The sequence below is a fragment of the Amblyomma americanum genome, chromosome 6, assembly GCF_052857255.1.
Source record: "Amblyomma americanum isolate KBUSLIRL-KWMA chromosome 6, ASM5285725v1, whole genome shotgun sequence".
Classification (NCBI taxonomy): Eukaryota; Metazoa; Arthropoda; class Arachnida; order Ixodida; family Ixodidae; genus Amblyomma; species Amblyomma americanum.
The window spans coordinates 622,665-650,319 of record NC_135502.1 but is presented as its reverse complement, the minus strand read 5'-3'; the positions used below and the strand labels follow the sequence as shown (position 1 = coordinate 650,319).

The 27,655-nt window shown below is 50.1% G+C and overlaps 1 protein-coding gene and 1 pseudogene across 11 annotated transcripts in view; both read left to right on the top strand.

Annotated features, from left to right (window-relative positions):
• The window catches only part of LOC144136175 (uncharacterized), a 218,473-nt gene that overhangs the window by 56,718 nt on the left and 134,100 nt on the right, over positions 1–27,655 (top strand). For all 11 annotated transcript variants that reach the window (XM_077668229.1, XM_077668228.1, XM_077668236.1 and 8 more), the window contains 3 exons: positions 5,356–5,590; positions 17,983–18,128; positions 27,290–27,428. In XM_077668229.1, the coding sequence (XP_077524355.1) occupies positions 5,356–5,590; positions 17,983–18,128; positions 27,290–27,428 (520 nt within the window). The remainder of the gene's footprint in view (positions 1–5,355; positions 5,591–17,982; positions 18,129–27,289; positions 27,429–27,655) is intronic.
• LOC144136197 (uncharacterized) lies at positions 20,017–21,951 on the top strand (annotated as a pseudogene).

Sequence of the window (27,655 nt, the reverse complement as noted above, 5' to 3'; positions counted from 1 at the left end):
GTGGCACAACCGTCACCTCACTTCGTGCCGGCAGTCTCTCACTACGATCGTTTGTGGCGTACTCGCGACAACAGGCCCATTTGCTTTGCCTGCGGCTTCGCCGGCCATGTAGCCCGCCACTGCCACAGTCGTCCTTCTTCGCCTGCTGACATCCTGCCGCCATCTGCATATCGATCTTACACACAGCCACCCCTCGTGCAAGCAGACCCACTGCCTCCTGCCTTCTCCATCGACTGCCAGACTGCCACCTCTTGCCGCTCCTCTTCTCCGTGGCGCCGTTAAATCTCTCCTATGCATCGTTGCGCCAGCCCTTCTGCTGCGGAAAACTAATGAGCGCAGTTCCCGAGGCAAGAGCTGCGTCCCCTGGGAACTCTACAAGGCCTCTGATCTCACCAACAAATGTTGATGTTTTTGTCGAAGGTGTTTCAACCAGTGCTCTCGTGGACACCAGGGCTGCTGTCTCAATTATGTATGCGAAATTTTGTCGAAAACGGAAGAAAGTTATGACGCCATTTTCGGGAGTTTCTCTTTGCACTGCTACCGCCGAACAGGTCGAGCCGCTCGCAACACGCACAGCGCGAGTCGTTATTCAAGACGTCCTGTACATAATTAAATTCCTGATCCTCTCCTCTTGCTCCCGTGACTTAATTCTAGGATGGGACTTTCTTTCTGAGCATGCCACCGGCGTCGATTGCACCTGCGCTGAAGTTACCTTCTCTGCCCTGCCAACGCCTCCCCGGCCGCACCGTCTCCTGAGTATCTGGCCAAAGTACACCTGTCTCACGATGTCGAGCCCCCTGCAAACTCCTCCGTCCTTGTATCCCTCTCGTGCGCCTCACCACGCGACCAACCCGCTGTACCTGTACTCTTTACTCCCTCTGAGTTATTTCTTCGCTGCAAGAACATGCCGCTTCCCTTCGCTGTCCTCACGGTGACCTCCGGAACGACAGCCATGCTCGTCAGCAACTCTCTGTCATCTCCAGTGACCCTGATTCATGGTGAATGCCTTGGGTGCGTCGCACCTGCTGAACTCCTGCAACTCGTCGACGAGCGAGAAACTGTTCTTGCTCCATCGCTGGACTCTCTTACTCCTGTTCCCCTGTCACCCCAACCGCTGTCTGACATCCTGTAAAGCGCCATCGATCAAGATCTCACTTCTCCAATTTCGTTCATTGTTTGACGCGTGCCAGTCTTCCCTCGGGCGTCCTTCAGATGTCCACTATACTATCGATACTGGCTCCCATCCATTTCTGCGACAGCGTTCGCGTGTCAGCAACAGAGCATCGAGTCCTCACCGAGCAAATGGACGACATGCTCGAGCGCGGGATTATACAGCCGTCGCACAGCCCTTGCTCAACCCCGGTTATGCTGGCTCGAAAGAAAGATGGCTCCATAAGATTCTGTGTGGATTATCGCCGCCTGAACATAATAACCAGGAAAGACGTTTATCCTTTGCCATGCGTCGCTGACGCGCTCGATTGCCTGCAAGGTGCGGAACTCTTTTTGTCCGTGGATCTGCGTTCTGGATACTGGCAAATCCTCATGGCCGATTGCGACCGTGAAAAAACTGCTTTCGTCACGCCCAACGGATTTTACTGTGACGAAGAAGACGAAGTTGGCAGTTGCCCTAGACGGAGTGCTCGCGCTAGGCCAGCGGCCATTAAACTATCTGATTGCCATCAGTCATATCGTCTCATTCTTCGGCTGACCGTCACGTAACATTTGGTGGAGGTGCGGAGTTCATCCCCATCCTGGTCTGGGAGCTTCGGCGCATGCGGGAGCCGTGGTCTTCGGCCGTGAGCTCTTGGTCTGCGTCGCCCGGCTGTACCCCAGCCTTTCAGACCTGAACCGATATAGCCGTTGTTCCCCCGCCCCACCCACCGCCCAGACCACTCAACACGATGAACTGAACCTGACTCAAGGACCCGACCCCATCGACCCGACCCAATCGACCCGAGACGCTGCCCACACGTGACGACATCGTTCCCCTACCCATGCCGTTCGGCGTGTCCTGGGGCCCCGGCCGTAGGCACCTGGTGACCTACGGCCAGGAAGCTTTGCGGGCCAACAATCATTCAGCCATGTCCTTCATCGTGGCGGCCGGCACCTCACCACTTTCTGCTTCCTGTCCTGCCATTCTCTGAAGCCCATCACCACTTCACGCATCTCTTTGTCACCGATCGGGACGATCACTCGGTGGCCCCGGGTAGTGTGACGAAGAAGACGAAGTTGGCAGCGGCCCGAGACGGAGCGCTCGCGCAAGGCCAGTGACCATTAAACCATCTCATTGCCATCAATCATCTCGTCTCATTCTTCAGCTGACCGTCATGTAACAATATGAATTTAAAGTCGTGCCATTTTGTCTTTGCAGTGCCCCCGCAACATTCGAACACATGATGGATAACGTCTTGCGTGGGTTGTGCTGGAAGACGTGTCTTTGCTACCTCGACGCATAGTCGTTTTCTCGGCCGACTTCTCCACACATCTGACTCGCCTGCGCCAAGTGTTGACCTGCCTCACCACCGGCGGCCTGCAATTAAATTTGAAGAAATGCCACTTCGGAGCTCGCCAGCTGACCATACTCGGCCATGTCGTATCCAAAGCGGGCATCTTTCCGGATCCGGCAAAGCTTCGCGCGGTTGTTGACTTTCCAAAGCCATCTACTCTCAAAGAACTACGGAGTGTCATTGGCCTCTGTTCCTACTTTCGGCGCTTCATACGAAATTTCGCTACCATCATTTCACCTTTGACGGGACTTGAAGCCCAGAACTCTTTGTCGTCATGGTCCTCTGAGTGCGATGAAGCTTTTGTTACCTTATGTCGACTCCTTACTTCACCCCCCATCCTTCGCCATTACGACCCTAACGTCCTGACAGAGATACACACGGATGTTAGCAGCGTGGGCATTGGTGCTGTGCTCGCCCAGCGAATACTTGGATTTCAAGAATACATTGTCGCCTATGCGAGCCGCACGCTGTCCAAGGCCGACATCAATTACTCTGTCACAGAAAAAGAATGCTTGGTCATTCTGTGGGCGATAACCAAATTTCGACCATACCTCTACGGTCACCCTTTCGACGTAGTCACCGATCATCACACTTTGTGCTGGCTGTCATCACTGAAGGATCCATCGGGTCGCCTTCGCCGCTGGGCTTTGCGCCTTCAGGAGTACGACATTTGAGTCGTGTACCGCTCTGGTTGCAAGCACTCTGATGCTGACGCCCTCTCCCGGTCTCCACTGCCTTCTGACACTGCGACCATCTCTAGCATTGGCTCCGTGTTGTCCTCGTTGTGTTCACCAAACATGCTTGTGGAACAGCGTAAGGACCCCTGGATTACATCTCTCATGCACCATCTGCCTGGGCACCCCACGGCGGCAGCCTCTCGCTTCCTTTGGCGATAAGCCCGCCACTTCACTCTGCATGACGGTCTCCTTTATCGTTGTAATTACATGCCTGATAGTCGAAAATGGCTCCTCGTCATTCTTCGCCAACTACGAGCTGAAGTCTGCGCCTCTTTCCATGCCGACCCCCAGACTGCTCATGCTTGTGTTTTGAAAACCTACACTCGACTTTGTCACCGGTACTACTGGCGTGGAATGTACGGCTTTTTACGCAAGTACATTCACTCATGCCTTGACTGCCAACGCCCCAAGTCCTCACCGCAGCGTCTTTCTGGCCCGTCGCAGCCACTACCAAGCCCTGCTCGTCCCTTTGATCTCGTTGGCATTGACCTTTACGGGCCCCTGCTCTCTTCCCCTTTTGGTAACCGTTGGGTTATAGTCGCCATAGACCATCTCGCGCGCTATGCTGAAATGGCGGCTCTTTCGGCGGCTACAGCGCGAGACGTGGCTTTCTTCATTCTCCACCAACTCAATCTCTGCCACGGCGCCCCTCGTGAGCTTCTGAGTGACCGTGCCCATGTGTTTTTATCAGAGGTTGTCCAGGCGCTCATCGCAGAATGCCGCGTCGTTCACAGAACCAGCACAGCGTACCATCCTCGGACCAGCGGCCCCACCGAACGGTTTAACCGGACACTCGGTGACATGCTCTCCTTGTATATCAGTCCCGACCATTCCAACTGGGACCTCGTCCTTCTGTTCGTCACCTAAGCATATAATACCGCCGTCCAGTTCACCACCGGATATTCTCCGTTCTTCTTTACGGCCGCGAGCTTACAAGTATGCTTGACACCATTCTTCCCTACCATCCTGATGCATCTGACTGCGCAACTGCTTCTGAAATTGCCAAGTATACCGAGGAATGCCGCCAACTCACCCGTTCCCTCACGTCCGATGAACAGAATCGACAAAAAGAGCATCGATATTCTGGTGGTCAAACCCACATACCCCTTCCCACTGGCTCACTTGTTTGGCTCTGGATCCCTGCTGGCTCTACTGGCCTGTCGTCCAAATTCCAAGCCAAATATCACGGACCTTACCGTGTTCTGTCTCAACCTTCCCCTGCGAACTATGTTGTCGAACATTGACACCCTCCTCTGACCTTCACTGCCGTTGCCGCGAAACGGTCCATATCAGTTGTCTGAAGCCTTACTATGACCTCTTGATCTGCACTACGCCTTGAGTCGCCAGGATGGCTCCTTTCAGCCCCGGGGGCAATTGTAACGACAAAGATGTGTCAACGCGGTAGCGGCAGTGCTGTCGCTGAGTGTGTGCTGCTGGCTGGCTCTAGAACAACCAATGACACCTAGAAGAACCCCGTTCAGTGCCTGGTTCTTTCAGGGCCATTAAACCCCTTTTCAAGGAAAACAAAACTGCTATTTCCGAATTTCTGAGAGCAATCTGATATTTAAAACAAAAATGGTACATTTTCATACTTTTCCTCGATTTTTAAAAAATACTTATACCATATAAAGCTGCATGCTCTGAATTATATCGAAAGCTAGAATCTGTGTAAATGTCAATGAAAAAATTGTGAACTGTTTTCTAAAAATCTGAAATTTTTATTAACTATAGAGCAGTGCCTGGTTTCTCGCCTTTTCTAAATATTCAGACTGCCCTCACCTCACGAAAAAATGTTTTTTGGCAGAAGTATTTCAGGCTTCGATTACGTCTGCCAGGATAAGTTTCCATGAATTTTTTCAACAAATTGGAGATGGTCGAGCGCAATGTCTGGGACGTTTGCTGTGGAATGACCCTTCTACATTCATTCTAGAAGCATCATGCAAAGCCAAGATGTGGTCTTTAGCTGAGAAACCGTCCTTGTACTGCCATAACCATAGAATGGTGAAGTAGATGTAAGCATGTTGCTCAAAAGAATCTTTTAGTACAGCATAGTGTGGTGGTTCAAAGTAACAGACGTTGACTTTGACACGGAGCGGCTGTATTGAATGCAGGTGGAACCCAGAAAGCCAGCAGTGGCCATTGACAACAAGATGGCCGACTACATGCAGCGGGAATTTGGAGGCTCCCAAGCGGAGAGCGATGAGGATGTGTTTGCTACTGCTGACCGAGAAGAGCTACACTCGAAGAGCAGCAGCAGTGAGCTGGACTCTGATGGGGATGAGTCTGCTGATGTGGGGAGGGATGGTGTCGCACCCAAGAGGAGCACCTCTCCCAGAAGAAGAACCGGTGAGTCATCTGCACATGTTCCTGGGAGGTGTACTGCTGCTACAGTGCCTTGCTTTGTGTGTTGGTGACTGGCCTTTGAACTGCTATCGTATGGCATTGTAAATGGGCATGTGGTGCCAGGTAGGCTTTCCAGTGGGGGGGCATCGGGGTGGTGGTAGCCGTGTCACTGCCAAGAGGGCTCACTCCAGGGCCATGGCCACAAGGGGGCACATATCCTAGTGGAGCTCTATTCTCATTGGTGTGAACGCATTAACGTAACGGCATCAATCCACGTTGGCTTGCAGGTGGTTCTTCATGTGAATTATTGCTCAGGTTATTTTTTACTGCAGTTTTCTTATTAATGGCTGTTGATCCCAGGAAACCAGATAAAATGGGCCCATAGGTTACTGGGGGTGCATGGGCACTTCATACAACAAGTAAAAATTTTGCAAGGCTGTGGACGGCGAGTTGGAATGAACATTTTCCTGATGGGTAAAGAAAAGAGAGAGTCCAGAGCATAGCTGCAGTAGATTGTGCTTTCTCTCACAAAGTTCTCAAAGCAACAAAGCCTACTTAACACACCAAGTACTTGCAAGGTTGCATAATGTAATAATGCAAAGGGGTCAGAGGTAGCTAGAGCTCTGAACCACTAGCAAAAACATCTCAGTGTATACAGTGTGTTTCACCAGAGACTGTTAGTATACTATTTTTAAAATAGAGTAGACTCTGGATAATTAAAACTGATAATTTGCTTTTTCGGTTAACTTTAACAAACTTCAAAAATTTTTGGCCATCATACTTTCAGTGCAGTTTAAAGCCACCTAATTCATACCACAGCTTCCCTTAATTCAAGCATATAGAGCGGGAGCTCTACTCCTCCCATGCGAAACCTCAAAATCTTGTCTCTCTGACGAATGACCTTCAAGCGTTGGAGTGGGGGTGTGGGGTGTTCGCTCGCCCTCACAACTGCATTGAACAATGTGACTAAACTCTCACCTTGCAGTTGCGCTGAACCATGTGACTCGCCGTTCATATGATTAAATAATGAAAAGTACAAAGCTTCCACAAGTTCAAGCAACAACCAAGTCAAGTCATTGATATTCAAGAAAGTTAAACTACAGCAAAACATGTCTGACCATGCTTTATAGAGCGTCGACTCTGTAAACGGCTTGAACCCTAGCCAATTTTTTTGTCTTGCTCTAACGCTTCCAGCGTGGGAAGGAGCGCTGGTCGATGTTGGACATGTCAGGTTAGTGGCACCGCGTCAGCTGGAAATTTGCCAGTTGTACCTAGACATGGCAAGGGATCATTCAGTTATCGCTCCTAAAGCCTGAACTGCACTGCGTGACACATTTTGCCCACACAAGCTCTGACATGCAGAGTAGAATGTGTGACGAGGCAGGAGGGCCACTGTGGCCGGGTAGTTTCGTTTTCAGAGTTTTACCACCAGCTTGCAGCAGTCAGGGAGCCAAGCCTAGTTGTGCATCATTTCGAACACTGTTTACTGCGTTGCAGTCTTTTTTGATAAGGTGTCTTGCCATTATGGCACCAGTGTGCCACATCCCTGGCTGTTGTTCGTGATGTTCTTCGTGTGCGCCAAAACTGCATGCTCATTATGAGCTGTTTGCAGTTTGTGCTGTTAATCCTTCACACATGGAGACCGCTACTTGTAAAAGGCTACATGGCTACCATGTTGCAGTCTCCGCGGTAATTGGGTGATCATGGTGCTTGGCTGCTGACTCGAAACACATAAGTTCGATCCTGGTCCCGCCAGTCGAATTTTGATGAAGGAGCCCTCTACTATGGTGTCCCTCATAGCCCGAGTCACTTTAGTGCTATAAACCACCATAAACCAAACCATAAACCAAACTACCATGTTGTACTGTGAGAGAGACCATGGACTCCCTTACCATTTTGGAGCAGTTCTCTTCAACACTTCTGACAGTGCGCGCAATAAAGCATTGAGGGAACTGTGGAAAATCATATTTACCACGCAATTTTCTCTTAAAACACTCAGAACCAGACAGCCAGTGCCTATATTTTCGACTATTAATGATGTCTTCGGCTGACTGCCTTCGTGGAGTTTTCCACGCACTCGTGCAGTTGCGTACGTTTGGCTCGGACGAGCACGACACGAGTGCACGCCACCGCGCAGACCAACGGTGGAGCCGGTGGAGCGCGGTGCAATCCTGTTGTGCAGTGCGCGCTAGCAGACGTCGCGGGCAGATGACGCTGTTAGCGCAGTCTATTTCAATACACAATGGCCGATAGGAAGCTTCGACGAAGAGAAAAAACAGACGAAGCATCACAAGTGGGCATATTTAAAAAAAATGTTGAATATTGAAGCAGCTGCAATGCATTTATTCGTGCTGCAATCTCACCGGCCGGCAAGCCATGTGTCTTGCCCTCATGGAAAAATTAAAGGTTTGTCAATATTTTTAGTGCAGTTTAACAGTATGTTGTGTTGGGCAAGTTGGAATTGATTCATATTGTGGACCAGCGCAAAACGGACAGCGGACCTAGGAAACAGAAGATGACACAGGCGCTGGTATCAGTGCCCGTGTCGTCTTCTCTTTTCTAGGTCCTTTGTCCGTTTTGTGCTGGTTCACAATATGAATTTTTAGTGCAGCGAACGGCAGGTGCGGCTCATCCGGCAGGCCTGCACTTTGTGACACCGTACTTTTTGTCAACGTGAACATAGGCTAAAGATATATCAATAAAGCGACAATGTGAGCTGAGATTGGATTAAGAATCATCGACAGATATTTTTGGAAGTTACTCTAGCTGCTCTAAAGCGTATGCATCGTAATCGGCAAGCATAACGCCGTGGCGTTGTCTGACAAACCTACACAAGCACAATTGCAGTATTTCACGAGCATGCTCGTGGTTCCCGCATTTCCCATCGTTTCTACGAACGCCGGTCCTGCGCTCTGTTACTGAATAGGTTGTTGCTAACTATACAAATTGCTGACTGTAGTCGTTGGCGTCGGCCGCTCATAAGAATGGCCTCTGAGATTTTTTACTCTCAGAGGCCACGGTGAACAGAGGGCAGGAAGAGCAACAGCACACTGCGAATGTTTCGCATGTTCGGCAGAGGTGCAAGTGGACATGCCACTCGTGTAGTATTTGACGTCACTTCCTGAGCACCGGCACGGAGGCAGTGCGGCTCAGCCGAAGACACCATAAATGTACTGTGATGGGAGACAGCTTTTGGCGGTGCTCTTAGGGGTCATTTGATGATCCAACTTTGGATATTTTGGATGTTTTAAGGCGTAAGCCTTGCTTGCCCATTAAGCTAAAATCCGTGTGTGCGTGCGGTGATACTCAATGGTACCCATAAAAGATGGCGCCCTCCTGCAGCCTGGCAGGTGGTGGTTAAATTAATGATTGGTCATGCGAGGTTGCTCAGGATGAGCAACCTGGATCGCACAAATTCCACCGGTAGCAGCACCTGCCATTCCATTGCAGTGCTGCACCGCTTAACTGCTGCACCACTGCACCAGGAGTGGTTTGAGGACTCCCAGAGATCTATGTTAAGTAGAGAAAGACCAATCTTCATGTATGGGCACTAATCCATTCGCTATCGCGTGATACCCCTAAGGCGAAGAACGGTGTGGCAGAGTGGCGACTGCGGCGACTGCCTTCACGAAGTTAGCATGCAGATCAGAAGGGGTGCAGTGACGCAGCGGCGGCGGATATGTAGAGCCATGCAAACATAGAATTGCAAGCTGTGTGGCATCGGGTTACATCACGCCACAGCGTGCAGCAACTGCGTTCACAAAGTGAGCAGGCTGGCTTACTTTTTCACACTTAAGCAGTTTGAAATGTCTCTGCCGACTTTCTTACCAGGCTTTTGAAGTCCCAGTTAATGTAGAAACCAACAAATTATTGGTAACTTTTTCTTTTCAACCATTCAGCCAGTTGGAGACTGCTGCTTGATTGAACAAATCAGTTCCTTTCACTCATTTTTTAGGCTGTGCTAATGGTTATAAGTTATAACTATGTTTGTTTAGAGAAAATGTTCCACAATACATTTTGCATGCGTGGATATTCATTAAATGAATTGCATTTTGTCTTGGATCATATTGTGACGAAGAATACGACGACCTGAGCAGTGGCGCGGGCTGGAGCGCTCGCGCTAAGCCAACGGCCATTAAAATCACCTCATTGCCATCGATCATCTCGTCTCTTTCTTCGGTTGGCCGCCACGTAACATTTTGGTGCAGGTGCTGGGTAATTTCCCAATGCACGAAGAGCTCCCGGGAGCCTCCGACGAGGTCCAGCTACACCCCGTGTACACGACACCTGTCCACAAGGCAAGCTGCCACTTGCAAGGCTTAAATCCTGAGTTCTGGCCCCTGACGGCACGACCCCGCGCAATGACGTCCACTGCCAGACCACCCAGAATGTCGTCAGTTCCCCACCGCTGCTTCTTCATGGGCCTCGCACTCCTGCGTCGTTTTATGGCGACAAGTTCGAAGACGTGGAAGACTGGTTGGCCAGCTACGACCGAGTCGCTGCGTTTAACCTGTGGGACGAGGACCGCAAGCTATTTTCTATTTTGCCCTGGAAGACTCTGCCAAGACGTGGTTTGAAAACCACGAGTCCGCTATCCCCACCTTGCTCGACACCTTCGGCAGCAACGAGCGGAAGGAGCGAGCTGAAGTTGCCCTGCAGTCCCGAGCGCAGCGGCCAAATTAGAACGTCGCCATGTTCGTAGAAGACATAAAGCGGCTTTTCAACCGCACAGATACTACCATGTCTGAAACGAAGAAGGTGCGTCATCTTATGCTAGGAGTGAAAGAGCAGCTTTTCGTAAGACTTGTGCGCGACCCTCCCAGCACAGTGGTTGACTTTGCTCGGGAGGCGACAAGCATAGAGCGCGCCTTGCAGCAGAAGTTCGCGTATTATGGCCGTCCGGCGAATATAACTGCTATGGACGCCAACATGCCACTGCTTGGAACCGAGAGTGAGGCCCTCCGTGAGCTTGTCAGGACCATTGTGCGCGAGGAGCTACAGAAGCTTCGCCCTGTTGAGCAACACCTGGGTGTTGGAGCCATCTCGGATGTCATTCGCGACGAAGCCCATCGAGCGGTGCAGCCAATGGCCTGTCCCCAGCCGCTGCCTGAGCCGTATGTCATGACGTACAGTGAAGCGTTGCGCAGCTCTCCGGCAGTACCACCGGCGTTTTACTGCCCTGCTCCTTCTGCACCGCATCAACGCTTTTCGACTTCGCCTGCCCTCTCTGACGCACGACCACGCCTCGGCAAAGCACACGCGTGGCGCACATCGAACAACTGGCCCCTGTGCTTCCACTGCGATGAAGCCGGCCACATATTGTGTGGCTACCTGTATCGTCAGATGGGCCTGCGAGGGTTTTCACCAGATGCACCCCGGCCACACTATGGTGAACGACTCCGTGACATCGAGCAGTACCTGTCGGCCAGTGTCCCCCCTGCGCCAGGCCGCCGTTGCCCCGTCGGTTCTCTTCCCCAGGTCGCCAGCCGTCCATCTGGCAGTCCCGTAGTCCACGCTGGAAAAACTAAAGACGGCGACCTCTGGGGGTAGGGCTGCCGTTGCTTCGCAATTCGAACAAGATCCTCCGCTTGCCGACTTGACCCTTCAACCTGATTGTCCACCTGCTCCTACCATCTTCCGATGCCCAGAACAGCCTCTGCTCAACGCCTCACTTTCTACGAACACCTCAACCCTCCAATCCGGACCCTTCCACTACGCGCGTTCCAGAAAATGAGGTTGTTTCAGCCGAAATACCGGTCCTCGCTGAAAACCACCATGTGACTGCCCTCGTCGATACCGGCGCAGATTTCTCAGTTATGAGTCGTGGTGTTGCTACCCTCTTGCGAAAAGTTCTGACACCCTGGCATGGAACACAAATTCGGACCGCTGGCGGTCACATGGTGATGCCGCTCGGCGTCTGCACCACTAGGATTGAGATTCGCGGTATCATCTTCACTGGTTGCTTCGCTGTGCTGGCTGAGTGCTCCAAGGACCTGATCCTCGGTCTCGATTTTCTTCGTGAAAATGGGGCTGTCATCGACATCCGCGAACTCATGGTGACATTCTCCGCCCCATGCACCGTAGCCGATGACAGTGTGCCAGGAAGACCCGTTTTTCGCGTGTCCAACGACCACGTCACTCTACCACCGCGTGTCAGCTTATTTGTTGCGGAGGACTGCGACAACCCCCGCGCGTCCAACGGCATCGCAGAAGCAAACTTGTCTTTACTGCTGAGCCAGCAAGTCTGCATCGCATGGGGCGTCGTTGCCTTGCAGAACCAGCAAACTGAGCTTCTAGTTACGAACTTTAGTGCCGAATACCGCCACTGGGCGAAAAATATAGCCATCGCCTATTGCGATGAAATTAGCCAGCCCGCCACCCACTGCGCGTTGTCAACGTCCAGGGACACCCCTCCAGGAGGACCTAGTTGAACAGTTAAGGCTGACGTGAGCCCTGCTTTGAACACTGATCAGCATCGCCGCTTGCAAACGTCCTTGACTCTTTTCATGATTGCGACCGCCTCTAAGGTCAGGCAGAAGTCCATAACGAAGCATCGCATCATAGTTGATGACAGTGAGCGGCCTATTCGTCAACACCCATATCGAGTGTCGGCGAGAGAACGTGAAGCGATACGACTGCAGGTGGACGAAATGCTCCGGGATGATGTCATACAACCGTCTACAAGCCCGTGGGCTTTGTCCGTTATGCTGGTCGCCAAGAAGGACGGGACATTGAGATTTTGTGTCGACTATCGAAGACTTGACAAAATTACCAAAAAAGGACATCTACCTGTTACCTCGAATCGATGACTTTTTTGACCAGCTGCGTCATGCCCGCTACTGTTCTTCTCTTGACCTCCGCAGTAGGTACTGGCAGATTGAGGTAGATGAACGGAATCGCGAGAAGATGGCGTTCGTTACTCCTGACGGGTTGTACGAGTTCAAGGTGCTCCCCTTCGGCTTGTGTTCCGCACCTGCCACCTTTCAAAGAATGATGGACACTGTCCTCGTTGGCCTCAAATGGCAGTCCTGCCTCGTCTACCTTGATGATGTTGTCATTTTTTCTGCCACCTACGACGAGCATCTCAAGCGCTTGAGTGCGGTACTGGAGGCCATACGATCGGCTGGCCTCTTGCTCAAACCAGAGAAATGCCACTTTGCGTTCCAACGGCTGAAGTTCCTGGGCCATGTCGTGAGCGCTGAAGGTGTTAGCCCTGACCCCGACAAGACGGCTGCCGTCTCTGCGTTTCCAACCCCCACTGATAAGCGTGTGCGCTGTTTTTTTGGGTCTCGGCGCTTATTACCGATGTTTTGTGGGAGACTTCACCAGACTAGCCGAGCCTCTAACTCGCTTGACAAAGGACGACCAACCTTTCATCTGGGCCCAAGAAAAGCAGACGGCCCTTGACGACCTCAGGAACCGCCTCCAAACTGCGCCCATTCTTGGCCACTCCGACGAGGAGGCGGACACGGAACTACACACCGATGCCAGCAACGTTGGTCTGGGTGCCGTCCTCGTTCAGTGGAAAGGTGGTGCTGAGCGCGTGATTGCTTATGCAAGCCGCACTCTGTCGCGATCTGAAGCGAATTATTCTACTATGGAAAAGGAGTGCCTTGATGTCGTTTGGGTGGTAATGAAATTTCACCCATACTTGTATGGTCGCCCATTTTGAGTCGTGAGCAATCACCACTCGCTTTGTTGGCTTGCGAACCTTAAAGACCCATCTGGGAGGCTGGCGCGTTGGAGTCTCCGCTTGCAAGAATTCGGTGTTACCATCGTGTACAAGTCTGGCAACAAACACAGCGACGCAGACTGCCTGTCCCGTGCTCCTCTCTCGTACACCATTGCTGACACGGGAGACGATCCCGCTTTTCTTGGCGCTTTAACCACGTCCGTCCTTGCTCAACAACAGCGAGATGACGCCGAGCTACGACCCCTCATAGAGTACCTCGAAGGTCGCACCTCGTCGCCGCTCCGCTTCTTCACACGGGGGCTATCGTCGTTCTGCTTGCGGGTTGGCATCCTCTAAAAGAGAAACTACGGTCCCACGGACACTCCGTACCTGCTCGTGGTCCCAGTGGTGCTTCGAGACGAAATTCTGCACGCATGCCACGGCGACCTTTCTTCCAGCCACCTCGGCTTTTCTGGCACGTTGGCGCGGATACGGCAGAAGTATTACTGGCCCCGGCTTGCTACAGTTGTCCAGCACTACGTTAAGTCTTGCCGTGAGTGTCAACGTCAGAAGACACCACCTGTGAAGCCGGCCGGCCTATTGAAGCCCATTGATCCGCCTCGAATTCCTTTCCACCAGGTCGGCATGGACTTGCTGGGACCATTTCCGACATCATCATTGGGCAACAGGTACATTATAGGTGCCACCGACTACCTCACCCGGTATTGTGAGACGAAAGCCCTTGCCTGCGCCACTGCTGCCAAAATTGCGAACTTTTTTATCTTCAACATTGTTCTCCGTCACGGTGCCCCTACGGTCGTTTTAACTGATCGAGGCACGGCTTTTACATCAGCCCTTACTAAGGAAGTTATGCGTCTCAGTGGAACCAGTCACCGTCGAACCACTGCTTACCATCCTCAAACAAATGGACTGACTGAGCGACTCAGTAAGACCATTGCCGACATGCTTTCTATGTACGTCAACACCGACCATAAGAACTTGGACCAGATCTTGCCTTACGTCATGTTCGCATATAACACTGCTTTTTAAGAGACGACGCGCTTCACGCCGTTACGTTTGGTGCACGGTCTCGAAGCCACGACTATGCTGGACGCAATGTTACTGCCAGACGTTGCACGTCCCTCCATCGCTGGCGCTGAAGAGTTCGTTCGGCATGCAGAAGCCGCCCGCCAGCTAGCTAGACAGTGAACCCGTACCCAGCAGGAAAGCGACGCTCAACGTTACAACCTTCATCACCAGGCGGTGCTTTACCACCCTGGTGTTCAAGTTTGGGTTTGGACCCCAATCTATCTGCGGGGTCGCTCCAAAAAACTGCTGTGCTGCTACTTCGGCCCCTACGAGGTACTGTGAAAATTTAGTGACATTAACTACGAAGTGCTCCCGCAAGAGTCTGTTCGCTCCTCCAGGCAGCAGGCGGCATCCGAAATCGTCCACATTGCCAGGATGAAGCCCTACCACGCCCGCTAGGACTTATTCTGCCAAGTCTGACACCACAGACTTTATTCCGAATTTCCGTGATTCCGCGGCATCGGGGCGATGCCCTTTCCAAGAGGAGGGACAATGCCTTAGTGTTAGCCATTTACTGGTGCCACCATGCGGTGGGACAGCGCCCGCTGAGTGTGTCTGCCTGGCTAGTCCTAGTGTGCCTTTGTGCCGGCTTTCGGTGACATTTTGGTGGAGCTTGTGGGGTATCATCGACATCCTGGCCCTGGAGCTTTGGCGTCCTACGTCAGCGATGGACGTCGGCCATGAGTTCTTGGCCTGCGTCACCCCCCCCTCCCCGTCCACCGTCAAGACTGCTCAACACGACGAACTGAACACAATGCAATGACCTAACCTATCGACCCCACCGACCCGAGGGGCCGCTTACATCTGAAGACACCGTTCCCCTGCCCAGGCCGTTCGTCGCATCCTTGGCCCTCGACAGTCGGCTCCTGGCGACCTGCGGCCCGAAAGCCTCGTGGGCCAGGAATCATTCAGCCATCTCATTCATCGTGGCGGCCAGCACCTCACCACTTTCTCGTTCCTGTCCAACCATCCTCTTAAGCTCGTAACCACTTCGTTCGTCTCTTTCGGGGCGATCGCTCGGAGGCCCCGGATGGCGTGACGAAGAATACGACGACCTGAACAGTAATGTGGGCAGGAGCGCTCGCGCTAAGCCAGCGGCCATTAAAATCACCTCATTGCCATCAATCATCGCGTCTCTTTCTTCAGCTGGCCACCATGTAACAATATTAAGGTGCACACTGCTGATAATTAAAAAAAAATTTCTGGTCCCTTGAAGTCTGTATTAAAGGGACACTGAGGAGAAATTGAAGCTGGCTTGTATCGATAGAATACGAGCTCCTGATCACAAAAACGCCGCTCTTACTGAAAACAAAGCTCTTGTAAGGTAGAAAATAGCAAGAACCAAAACACAGGTATCGCTGTCACAGGCCGATCTCGCAAGTACAAGCGTGGTGACATCGTAGGACAAGAGACGTCACCTTGGAAGAATTTTCCTTTTACATATCGGCGCGAATCTCTGAGGCTGACAAAGGACGGTTGCGTGGTTGAATATTGAAGTAAGTTTTGTTTTAAAACCGATAGTGCACTTTTATCACGCAATAACGGCAGACAAAAGACAACCTGAATGTTGGAAGCAAAGAAAACCAATGCTTGGCGGCGCCACAGGCGGCCAGGAGAGTTTCGATTTGTTATGGCGCTTCGAGTCTATGAGCTTTGCGTGCCCCGTGGTTTTGTTTTTGACGCGCCTCGATTTACAAGCGCCGAACAGCAGAGGAACTCCAAGTAACGCTTCAAGTGCTAGTTAACCTTTGAAGGAGCCTGTTAAGGCTTGTCAGATGATAGCCACGGTTGATGAAAAACTATGATGGCACGATGGTCGGTGATCGTACAAGGCAGCACTTGTGTCTTCGCACGCTCGCCCGGCGAAACATTCCCAGATGTGCCAGTCACCTTCCAAATTCCTAACGGAAATCGTTTATTAGGGACGGGAGACAAGGTACAAGGCAGTTCAGAAAAATTGCTGATGGCCTAGCTCTGTTAGGCCAGGATATACGTAGCGAAAGCACGGATATTTCTGCATTGGAAGAGTGCATTCACTAGATGCGCCTTTATTGTTAGTTGTAACTTGAGCCGTTGTGGCGGAGTGGTAGCATCTCCACCTCAAATGCCAAAGGCTCTGGTTCGATTCAGAACCTCGGCACAGGATTTTTTTTTTATTATTCAGTGAGTGGGCGGGGGGGCTTCAGGGGCTGCCATAGAGGCCGCCACCGAATACGTTGATTAGCAGTTAAGCGCAAGCTCTGTTAAGGCGCGTTTATGCTCCGGGGTAGCGCACTGCATGGCGATGTCACGTCGGCCAAAGCTGCGCTTGACCGCCGACACGTTCGGCGGCTTCGGCGCACTCTGACCGCACTGGCGGGGAGACTTGGAGCATGTCTCTATTTCGCGCCGAGTGCGCCAGTCGCCGCCAGCCCGGCCAGACTGATTCGGCTCCGCGGCAAGGTGCGCGTTGTGACGTAATTCAATAGCTTCGGCAGTTGGGCGAAGCTGTTCTTTTCGAGCTCTCGGCTAATTTAATCCGTTCACAGTACATATCTGAAGGTGCATGCAAATGGGCGAGAGAGCCCGATCCAGTGGACCCGTTGGATCTAGCAGAAGCCGTTGAAGCGTCGTGAGCCGGCTTTAGTTTCAAGCCACCAACTTTAAACACGACCGCCCTTGCGCACCCATCCGTTTTTTGTAGCAAAAAATAAATAAATAACTTGGCCCTTGCAACCATGGGAGACCTCGACGCCGCTCAAGTAATCGCAACCCGTTGGCCCCAAAGCCCCGGCCAGCCTCCAATGGGCGCAAGGTGCCGACCTTGTCCTGGCCCCTCGCGACTCCCCGCATTGGGGTTATGATATTTAGTTTGTAACAGCTGCTCACTGAGGAAGGGGGAAACGACCCGCCGGCGCCTAACCTAACCGTGCTCCCTCAAAAGCATCGCACGCCCTCAAAAGCATCGCACGCTCTGTGGGGCTGAGGTCGCTGAAATGCAGGCCGGAGATTTTGTGAGAACTACGTCGTCGGGTTCGAGAACGGGATCTATCGTAACGCTGACAAGACGCCGGTGCAAACGTAAACGAAGCGACGGTAGCGATCCCCGATAGATGCCTTCAACGTGCGTCGGAGGTAGCTTTCATTTCGGCAGCTGCTAGACCACACCACTAGCCGCCATAAATCACGGAGTCTCCGTTTACGTCACGTTTCATGTCACTCCATCCTGTGACGTCAAGAGTTCTCCGTGACGTCATAAGAGTTCTCGAGTTTAATCGGAGCGGCGGGAAAAACTTTTTCAACTTCGAATCCAAATTTTTTTTGAATAAATGCATCTTTCGCTCCCGGACAAGCGGCAACAAAGCCACGAAATGCCGAACTATCAGACTTTGCTAACAAAAAAAATTTGATAATGTTCTCCTCAGTGTCCCTTTAATGAGAGCCTACTGTAGCCTTCTTTGGTAAGTATTGTCACCAGTGGCAGCCATCAGGAAACAGCTAAGACAATTTGGCTAGCAAGCTGGTTGACTAAAACATAATAGCTAACTTTTTTCCTGTTACAGTTAGGTGCTTGATTTAGCTTGGTGGCTCAAATCCTCAGGAACCAGAATAAGGTATTGAATGCCTGATAACAGACTCACGTGTTTCATTGCAGAGAATGGTGCCAAGGGCAAAGAGGACGCCTTGTTTGGGCTGAGCAGCACAGAGGACGGTCCAGAGGGAGAAAAGGCATCACCGTTTGTGCGCAAGAGTGGTCTCTTTGCTGGCGATGGGAAGCTCTTTGATGATGACAGCGATGAGGTGTGTAGGGGTCATTGTGTTCGAGCGCTGAATTTCTGGGCTTGGTGGCTCAAATCCTCGGGAAGAAAACAAAGCGATAGCAGTCAGAATTTTATGCATCAAGAAATGGAGGCTAAATTTTAGCGGAATAAAAACAGTTGGGCACAATATAAATATAAGAAATATATCAACACCAAAAAATTAAATGAAAATAAAAAATATCTAAAATTTTTTAAAAATTTATATCCGCATGTGTTTCTTGGTGCCAAGGACTTGATCCCCTTGGGCAATTTAAGGGAAGGAAATGACGCCTGGAAAAGAAATGAGGCCTGTCCCTCATATTCATATCTCGGTGCACACCCAAACCCCGCCACTTGCAGTGTGTGTTTCTGGTAAAGATAACAGTTGTGTTGTGTGGGCTTCCGGTAAAGATTACAGGTGTGTTTTCCTGGCGTTGTCGTAAGCAGAAAACGCCAGTCTAAAAATTAAATGCAGACAGCATATCTCCTTTGAAATCAGGCATACAGCTCAAGTGCATTTCACTTGTCTCTGGTTTCACTCTTTTGTAGCGAAAGCTGCACTACGCTAGCCGGACCGATTTTGCCCGTCTTGGCCATCTGCTCCTACTGCGCGAGTTTCGCCACAGCTGCGCCACCTCGTCCCCTCCCCTGCTGTGCGTTGACTCCATGACTCCACGACTAGCTATGCGCGTGTGGTCGAACGAATATGCTGTCAGTTGCAAGCCATGGGAAAAGAGAAACCTTGCTCGTTGCGGCAGCAACACAGGCTTTGGGAAATGAACTCGATGGATCCCAAAGTCGTTGCCTGACCTGCTCGGCACGACTGACATTCACAGACTGACATCAGTTCAGCTCCATCAGTTAATGGCTCCTTTCACTACGTATACTGGGCATAGAAGAGCTAAGCCACCATTAATTTTTAGAGCCACGTGTGTGAATTTTCAAGTGATGTCACAATGGGTAATTGGGTGTCGTTTTACAGCTTTGCTCTCCAACCACCTTCACAGCATGGATTGGAGCCACATATTTCTTTAAAGATATCGTTTTTAGATCAATGGGCTGATCCACACACCTTGCAGTAGCAGGGTTCGCACAGCCCCTTGAAATCCTTGAATATCCTTGATATTGACAATGTAAGTTCAAGGGCCCTTTCAACCCGTGCGCTCCTTGTAATCCTTGAAAATCCTGTGGGATTTGTTCCGCTAGAGAAAATTAACGACGTACCTTCCGAAGCCACTCTGATTTTAAAGTCCCTTTCGCTTACGCATGTGCATGAAAACAAGCTTTGTTGACTAAAGGGTAACATTAGGAAGTTTCGGTTTTAAATCCCGTAGCCTCTACATCGTCTAGCAACTAATATGCATTGGAAATCGAATCCAATCCAATGCAAGGCATATCGCTCGGTTGGTTGACATATAGTGCCTAGAATATACTCTAGTGGGCCGTCCACTGAGCGTCTGCAACGCGGGACGGTGGCATAGGCCTGGATGCCTGCTGCCACGGGCCACCAGATGGCGATGCCTGTCGGCACCAAGCTAAACCATGCGGCATTCGACTCGCATTCGTTTGCGATGCGTTGATTGCTACGCGTCGATTCCAATGCGCAGTTTATTTCACGCCTTGCTGCCGCTTTCGTTGCAGTCTTTTCTTCTTGGGAGTGTTCGTTTTGTGTCTATGTGTGCTCTTGTCTGTCTAAAGAAACTTCAAACAGGTCGCGAAACCGCGATTTCCCAGACAGAGACGCGGAAAGAAACGGCTCGTCTCATTACCCAGCGTGTCGGCAGACGCCGAACATATCGCGGATTTGGACAAGAACATAAAAGAGGCAGATCGCCGGGCAAATGGGAAGACTTGCGTCGTGTCTCGCCTAAGTCCGCCCATGTCTCAGCATGGTCCAGCACAGTCTCGTAGTGCAGCACACCAAGCGGCCGGCGGCGGCAGGCATCACTCTCAGTGCTATCGTTACACCCGTGCTTGGCACACTAGAAAGTGCTCTTTTAGGCACCATAGTCGGGTCGTCTGTCGGCCTCGTGCGTGCCATTTCAGTGAATTTCGCGTTTGCGTTGTGTGTCTACTTTGACAAGATGCCAGGCAGGAAGTGCAAGTTTCAGCCTGCGTGGCTGCAACATAAGCACTATCGTCACTGGGTGCGACCGGAACCAAGCGATCCTTATCGAGCAAAGTGCGCAATATGTCAGAAGACGGTCGACATTGCAACGATGAAGAAATCTGCCTTGAAGTGCCACCAGAAAGGCGCGAAGCACCAATCCAAAGCTGCTGCAGGTGAGGGCTACTCATCCGTCGCTAGTTTTATGCAAGCGGCAAATCTGACATCCGAGACTGCTTGTCAGTGTAAAAGCATGGCAGCTTCCTCTAGGGCTGCGACTCTTGACGAAGACTGCAGAAAGCATGATTCCGTGATCTAAGCCGAGATTTTGTGGACGATGAAAGCTGTGTCGTCACATTACTCCTACAGCTCCAGTGGATCCATTTCCTAGCTATTCCAAGAGATGTTTCTGGATAGCGAGGTTGCGAGAAGCTTCACTTGCTCTGAGAAAAAAATGCGCGTACGTCGCGTGCCACGGTCTGTGCTCATTTTTTACTTCGCAAGTACAACAAATGGTGGAGAAGTCTTACAATTTTATTGTGTTTTTTGAGAAAACTTGAATGAATATCTGCAAAGAAAACAACTCAATGTTCACATCAGATTGTGGAACAATTGTGAGGTGACAACCAGATATCTGACTTCGACATTCATGGGTCACAGCACAGCGGACGACCTTATGCAGAAGTTGACGGAAAAACTCGCGTACTTTCCCCTGAGCAGGATTGTGCAGCTCTCGATGGACGGCCCGAATGTCAACTGGAGCCTTTTCAACAAGTTGCAGCAGCACATGAAGAATGACTTTCAAGTTCAGTGCTTGGATATTGGTTCATGTGGCTTGCACACAGTGCATAATGCTTACAAAGCAGGAATGCACGCGACGAGCTGGCCAGTTGACACCTTTCTGTCGAGCTTATTCTCACTCTTCCATGATGCACCGACCCGCCGTGAAGATTTTGTTGAAGAAACAGGGAGCAAGCTGTTTCCACTTCCTTTTGTACCCCACCGTTGGGTCGAGAACATGCGAGTGCTGGAGAGAGCCCTGGCTATGTGGGAGCATTTGAGGAACTACACCAAAGCAGTGAGCGACCATAGGCTACCCTTGCCGAAATGTAGAGCATATGAGAACGTTGGTGCTTTTGTAAAGGACCAGCGTGCGCTTGCGAAACTGAACTTTTCCCTAAACGTTGCAATGGTTGTGCAGCCTTTCTTGACTGTTTTTCATTCTTTTCAGTGAAAGAGCTTGAAACTATCTTGAGGAGCCTCGTTGCGAGGTTCGTGAAGCGCTCGGTATTGACAGAAGCCACGAGCATCATGAAACTGCTGCGAATTGATGTTCATGATACTGCCAATTACATTTCACTTGAGAAGGTGTACGTTGGACGTGTGGCTGAGAAGATCTTAAAGAGCGGAAAAGCGAGTACCAAGTGTGTTTTTGAATTTAGGGGCGAGTGTCGGAAGTTCATTGTGAACATGATCCTGAAAATCACGGAGAGAAGTCCTCTTAGGTACCCTCTGGTTCGAGGGTTGTCATGTTTCGATTCCAGAGAGATGTCGAAGACAGAAATGTGCCTTGGGAAGCTGAAAGTTGTTCTTAACTGTTTAATTGACAGCAAGCTTCTTTCTGAGCGCGAGAGAGATATTGTGTGTGCACAGTACATTCAGTTCTGCCAAGAAAAACTGCATGAACTCCAAAGCTATGCAAGTTCATGGTAGTGCCCTTTCATGACTTCTGGATAGCAGAGAATAATATGGCATAAAATTTTCATCCCCCTTCCCTATGTCTGTTGGAGGGGGCAACTGCCCTAACCCCCCCACCCCCCCAATTGAGCAGGCCTATGGGCACAGATGTCTTGCCTTATTAGGTTGTCGCAAGACTTGAGTCAGTTGGCAAAGTTTGCTGGTTATCTGCATTCTTTGATTGGATTTGTAGGTTACCAGAAATGAACGTGCATTCTGTGAACATTGCAGAGACTTGCTTTTTCCGATCTTGAGTGGTCGAAGAAATTCTAAATAATATTTATACAGTCCAAAAAGACATGATTTGATTCATATTGAAATTCAGAATCTGTGGAAATCTCATTAAAAATTTGTCAAGTGTTTTTAAAAATTTAGATTTTTTGTCGATTATCAAGCAGTGTCTGGTTTCATGCCTTTTTGAAACATTCAAGCTGAGCTCACCTAATGCACAAATTTTTTTTTGCAAAAATATTTTGGGCTTAGATTACGCACATTGGAATAAGTTTTCATGAATGTTTTTTAACAGATCGGAGATGGTCTGGGACTTTTGGCATGGAATTACCCTTTCTTGTTTTTTTCTTCCTCGTTTGTTCCGCTTCCAAATTCCTTTCCTATCCTGCCCGTTCGTCAGCACCTTTTCTTTCTCTTTCTGCTTAGCACCCTGCATGCCCCCCCTCTTCTGAACCTGTCTTTATGCAATGCTTGCTCTGCATGTGTGCATGGCATGTGCCTTGTGGCAGCACTGAGGAGCTCTCTGCCACCACTTTTATGGTCTGCATTTTGCATAATCGGGCACAGCATTGCTTGCACCATAGGACAAAGTATTAGGAGCGCTGTTATAAAGCTCTCACTAATTTGAACTTCCAGTGTGAGGGAGCAGGTCATTTTAATGGCCTACGTTTTTCACGATGAGCACTTAAATGGCCACAAGGTGCTAGGTTTATTGCAAGTAAGGCTGAAATGGCTTTCAGAAAACAAAGCAGGCAGCTAGCTGTACGTGCGTTTACCCTGCCCGTGGTTTGCCTGAATCCATGCATGAGCATTTCGTATTTGTATCCAAGCTTCCCCAGTTCGGTGCACCACCTGCCAGAGGGTGTGCACACCACGGGTGGCAGTGCACTGCGCCGGCGGTTTTCGTTAGTATACTTTACCTACCCTAACACCATGCATGTGCTCGTTCATTGCAGCCTGTCATTAGGGGTGCGTGTATTGTTAAATTTTCTAATTGAATACGATTATGAAAAAAAAAAATGCCTTCTAATATTGAATTGAATATTGAACGCCTGTTCACTGTGCAAAAAAAGCATGAGAAACAAAACCAAAACTATGCAACCATGCTACTTTTTGGCCTACTGACAGGGGCTCTCCTGTCGTCATCGCTCCTGCTGTTAGCGCACATTAGGCCAGTGACACCTCAACTCTGCCCCTCTATGCCCCAAGCACAATTCCGCAAGTTGGCTTTCCTGCATGCAGTCAAACCCACATGTTGAACCCAGATGTATCGAACTTTAGTTATATCGAATAGTCAAAAAAGTATATAGCACTATTGTTCATGTATATCGAACTCGCTCGCGTTCAGCGGAAAATTGGATATATTGAATTGTGTGCCATGCCCCTTAAGTTCCGCTTCTTATAACGGTGCTCTTTGAACCCTTTTCACACGCGAATTCGGATTGACTGTGTAGCTGCTAACAGTGCTGGTGCTGTGAAACCGTGTGAGGAGTATTTGAGAGTGACTTGTGGTTTCTTGTACTCATTTCCACATCGCTGTCATGTGATGAAGCCAACCTATCTAAGTCCTCGCGGTGGCCCTCGCCTGGCATGCTCTGCTGCCGAAGTAGTTGCTGAAACCAACTGTACGTTAGTTTTAAACAGGGGAGTGCAAATGTTCGACTATTCGAAATTTTGAATACGAATCGAGTATGTTTGATATTGGGGTCATATTCATGCTCGAGAAATTGATATTGAAGAATTTCCGAACATTCAAAAATTTTCCAATATTTGCCGGCCATCGCGTACTATGCGAACTTTCATAAAATCGGCCATGGCAAAACCGCAATATCTGGACAAATTATCTGCCCATGAAATTTAAAGTGCCAAGAAAGCAATACAAATTCGTCCTCTTAGCTTTCTTCTTCAGCGTTCATCACGTGGAGCGATCGCATTCGGCCTGACCTCGAGAGAAATTCCGCAAGTGGGCTTTCCCACACATGACACCTGTTAACAAGATGGATGGCCAACCACCCACTCTGAATTATAAGGTCTCCATGATTTGGCTGCACTTTCTGCACTAGTTCACAAAAGTGCCGTGTCAGTGTAGTGCCAGTTCTAGCAGCGCGAGTGTAGCCCGACACTAGTGCTGTCAGTGCAGCGGCCAAATCGAGTGCAAAAGTGCAGAAACTTTCGTCTGCTGCGGCCATGTGTTGGTGTTTGTAGTGTGTTTTCACATATGCGCGAGATTGTGCTAGCTTCATTGAACGCTGTGCAAATTTGCTCGAAGTGGCACATCTCGTGGAGTGGCTATAAAATTTGTTAATTCCAAAAGTGGTGAAGAATTTGACATCGTTCTTTCCGATGCATTGTGCAAAGTGGCGCAGGCCGGTCGACCGTCACTGATTCAATGGGTACTTCGAAGAGGCAACAATGAATTCGAGAGGTTATTCAGGCTACTGCTCGAGACAATTTTTTACAGTCCATACGCGTGACTCAGGCTGCTTCCGTTCTATCGAAAAGTGATTGCGGTTGTCCGCCAAGAGTTGCCTGATCTATATTTGAACTCAACTCAATCGCGTTAACTTTCGGCAGACAGTGATGGCGACGTGACTGTCAGAGACTAACTGGTAGGTGAAGGTGTGGGCTGATGGTGAGCTCAAGCCCAGTCGCTGTCGTAAGCGGAGGTACTGATGTCGCAGCGAGTCACAAACGTTGCAATCACCCACGTATTATAAAACATCTCACAATCTGCCTCTTATGGAAGCGCTCCACCGTGCTGCGTCTGTAATAATAATTGCACACAAAAGAGAAATGGTGTAAGCAACATGCGAGGCTGTACAGAAAGACGCGAACCCATACGCAGTACGTGCGTGCGTCATGACAGCCAGTCTTTTACGTGCGTACACAGACACGCGTGCATATACATACGTGAACGCGCACTGTCATTTCAGCTGTTTGGTGAGGGCCCGGCACAGATGCCGCTCTCAACCATGGTCTCAACGCCGCTCACTAAAACAAGCATAGCCACCGTAGAATGGCCGCGGAGCCGTCTGCTACGGAGCGCACCAAGCACCTTGCACTACTTGCACGAGAAAACTCACCAGGAGGCTAGTGCAGCAGTGCAGAAGAACTCGTGCAGCACGAGGCCAAATCGAGTGCTGAAGTGCAGGTGGCACTAGCTGCACTGTCAAATTGAGCACGAGAGTGCTGCACTTCCTGAACTGGTGCAGAAAGTACAGCCAAATCGAGGAGACCTATAGTGAACCAGATAGGGGTAGTGGCGCGAGAGAGGCCGGAGAGCAGCAGCATCGATGAGGCGAAAACCACGAAAATCTTGAGCCGCTGTGTGGGGACGCTAGTGCACCTCTCAACTGAAAGCCGCGCGCCGCATCCTGCCACGAGCAGTGCCATGCTTACTGGTTGCCTGCAGTTTCCCGTGCACATTTCTCGTTTTTTTTGTGTGCCTAAGAGCCCAAGGCATTGTCTACAAAATTCCATGTGCCGACTGTGACGCAAGCTACATCGGCGAAGCCAAAAATTTCAAAGAAAGAATTCAGCAACATAAAAACGATGTCCGCAAATTTGCAAGAGAGCGCAATCCAGTAGCCGAACATTGTGAGGACTCTGACCATAGAATCAACTTCGAAGAAACCCGCATCCCCTGAACCGAAACAAATTACCACAAAAGGCTCCTTCTGGAATCCTGGCATATCCAAATTATCCCGAACAACATCAACCGCACAAAAGGAAACCTGTTCCCAGTATATGCCCAGGGTCTTCGCTCTTTAACTCAACGAAAAAAAGTCGCCATTCACCACCTCCCTGCAGTGGGCCAGCGTGACTAACAGCCTAAACCCCCCCCCCCCCCCTTCCCCTCCATACTTAAGACGCTAGCTACTGCCCTCAGTCACCCCTGATGAAGAAGCCGAGTCGGCTTGAAACGTTGGATTAAAGTTAAAATTTTTGGTTGGAGATGTGCAGTTTATTATGTCTTCAAACCCAACCAGACAGGCAAATCTGTCAATATGTTTAGTTTTCAAGGTGTGTGTGAGTGCGCGTGTTTCGCGTGTAACCTCATATTCTGCTGCCAATATGAAGCTCTAGGTTTTTGTTAAAGCAAACGTGAAACACAGGCGCACGAGTTACACGCTCGGCAAACTGGCTTCGTCGTAAAAGCATGCATACGTTACCACATGATTTAAGGGCAGCAAAAAAGGTATACACTTACCGATGCTTCCAAACAATAGCGGGACAAGCCACGCACTTTAAGTGTAAAGGCGGAAAAAGACACGATGCAGTCGGACTCACACGCTGCCTACACCACTCGCTATTGCCTGGAGATAAGTGGTTGGCTGGGTACATTCGGGTCGACTTACAATCGTGCAAATAAAGTGTATCTGGGTTCACCTTGTGTTTGGCGTGATAGTCTTAGATGCTTATGCGCCACTAAACCCAACACAAAACAGCACGGTATATCCTGGTTCGACTGTATAACATTTGACCAAAACGATATGGTGGAGCTTAGTTTAGAAGAGTTGTGAAGGCAACAGGATGAGTGCTGTGCCGTGTGCGTGGGCATTAAGAAAGGATCAAACAACATATTGTGCGCTTTCTAGTTACGACTGTTCGAAGCAAGTGGTCGGCTGTCTTGTTCTCATCACTTGTAATTAGTGGGAAGGCCCATTTGCAGAATTTCATCTAAGGTTGATGCTTAGCAGCGTCTTGTGATCGGTCCGCGTGATAAACAACGGGGAAGAAAGCGAAGAAGACTCCTTTGTACTGTTTTCCTGGCATGTTGAACTCAACCTTTGCGTAATTTGCCCAGATATTGTGGTTTTGCGAGCGTCAGATTTATGAAAGTCTGTGTGGCATTTTGAATGCGATTTAGTATTCGGAAGTTATTTAATAGCTGAAAATTCTTGAGTATCAATTTATCAAATTGAATATGACGTGAATAACAAACATGTTCGATTCATATTCAATATTGTGTAATATTCGGGCACCTCTGCCTGTCATATACAGGTGCATCTCTTCTTTGTTAGCATGTCTGTTTCTGGAGCATTCGTTGCACTTGATGGATTGCTGAACTAGTTTTACTGTTACAGGGAGACCTGTTCAGGGATGTGTCAGCAGCAAAGGAGCAGCCTCAGGAAGACCTGTTTGCGGATGTGTCTACTGCAAAGCAGGAGCCTCAGCGAGACCTGTTCAGGGATGTGTCTACAGCAGAGCAGCCTTCAATTGCATGTGAGTGTAAACTGACCTCAGGTTGCCTGCCACACTGGCTTTTTCCTGAGATCGAATTCACCAAGTTCGCTTTTTGAAAGCAGCCCAGACACCATCCTAGCTGTAGCAGAGTCCTTCACTACCTTTCTACTGGTCATGAAGCTTTCAGAAGTTTGATGTGGGGACAGAAACTGCTGCTAGGGGCACCGCGGTGACGCAATGAAGCGGTGCCGGCCCTGCTGGGCTGT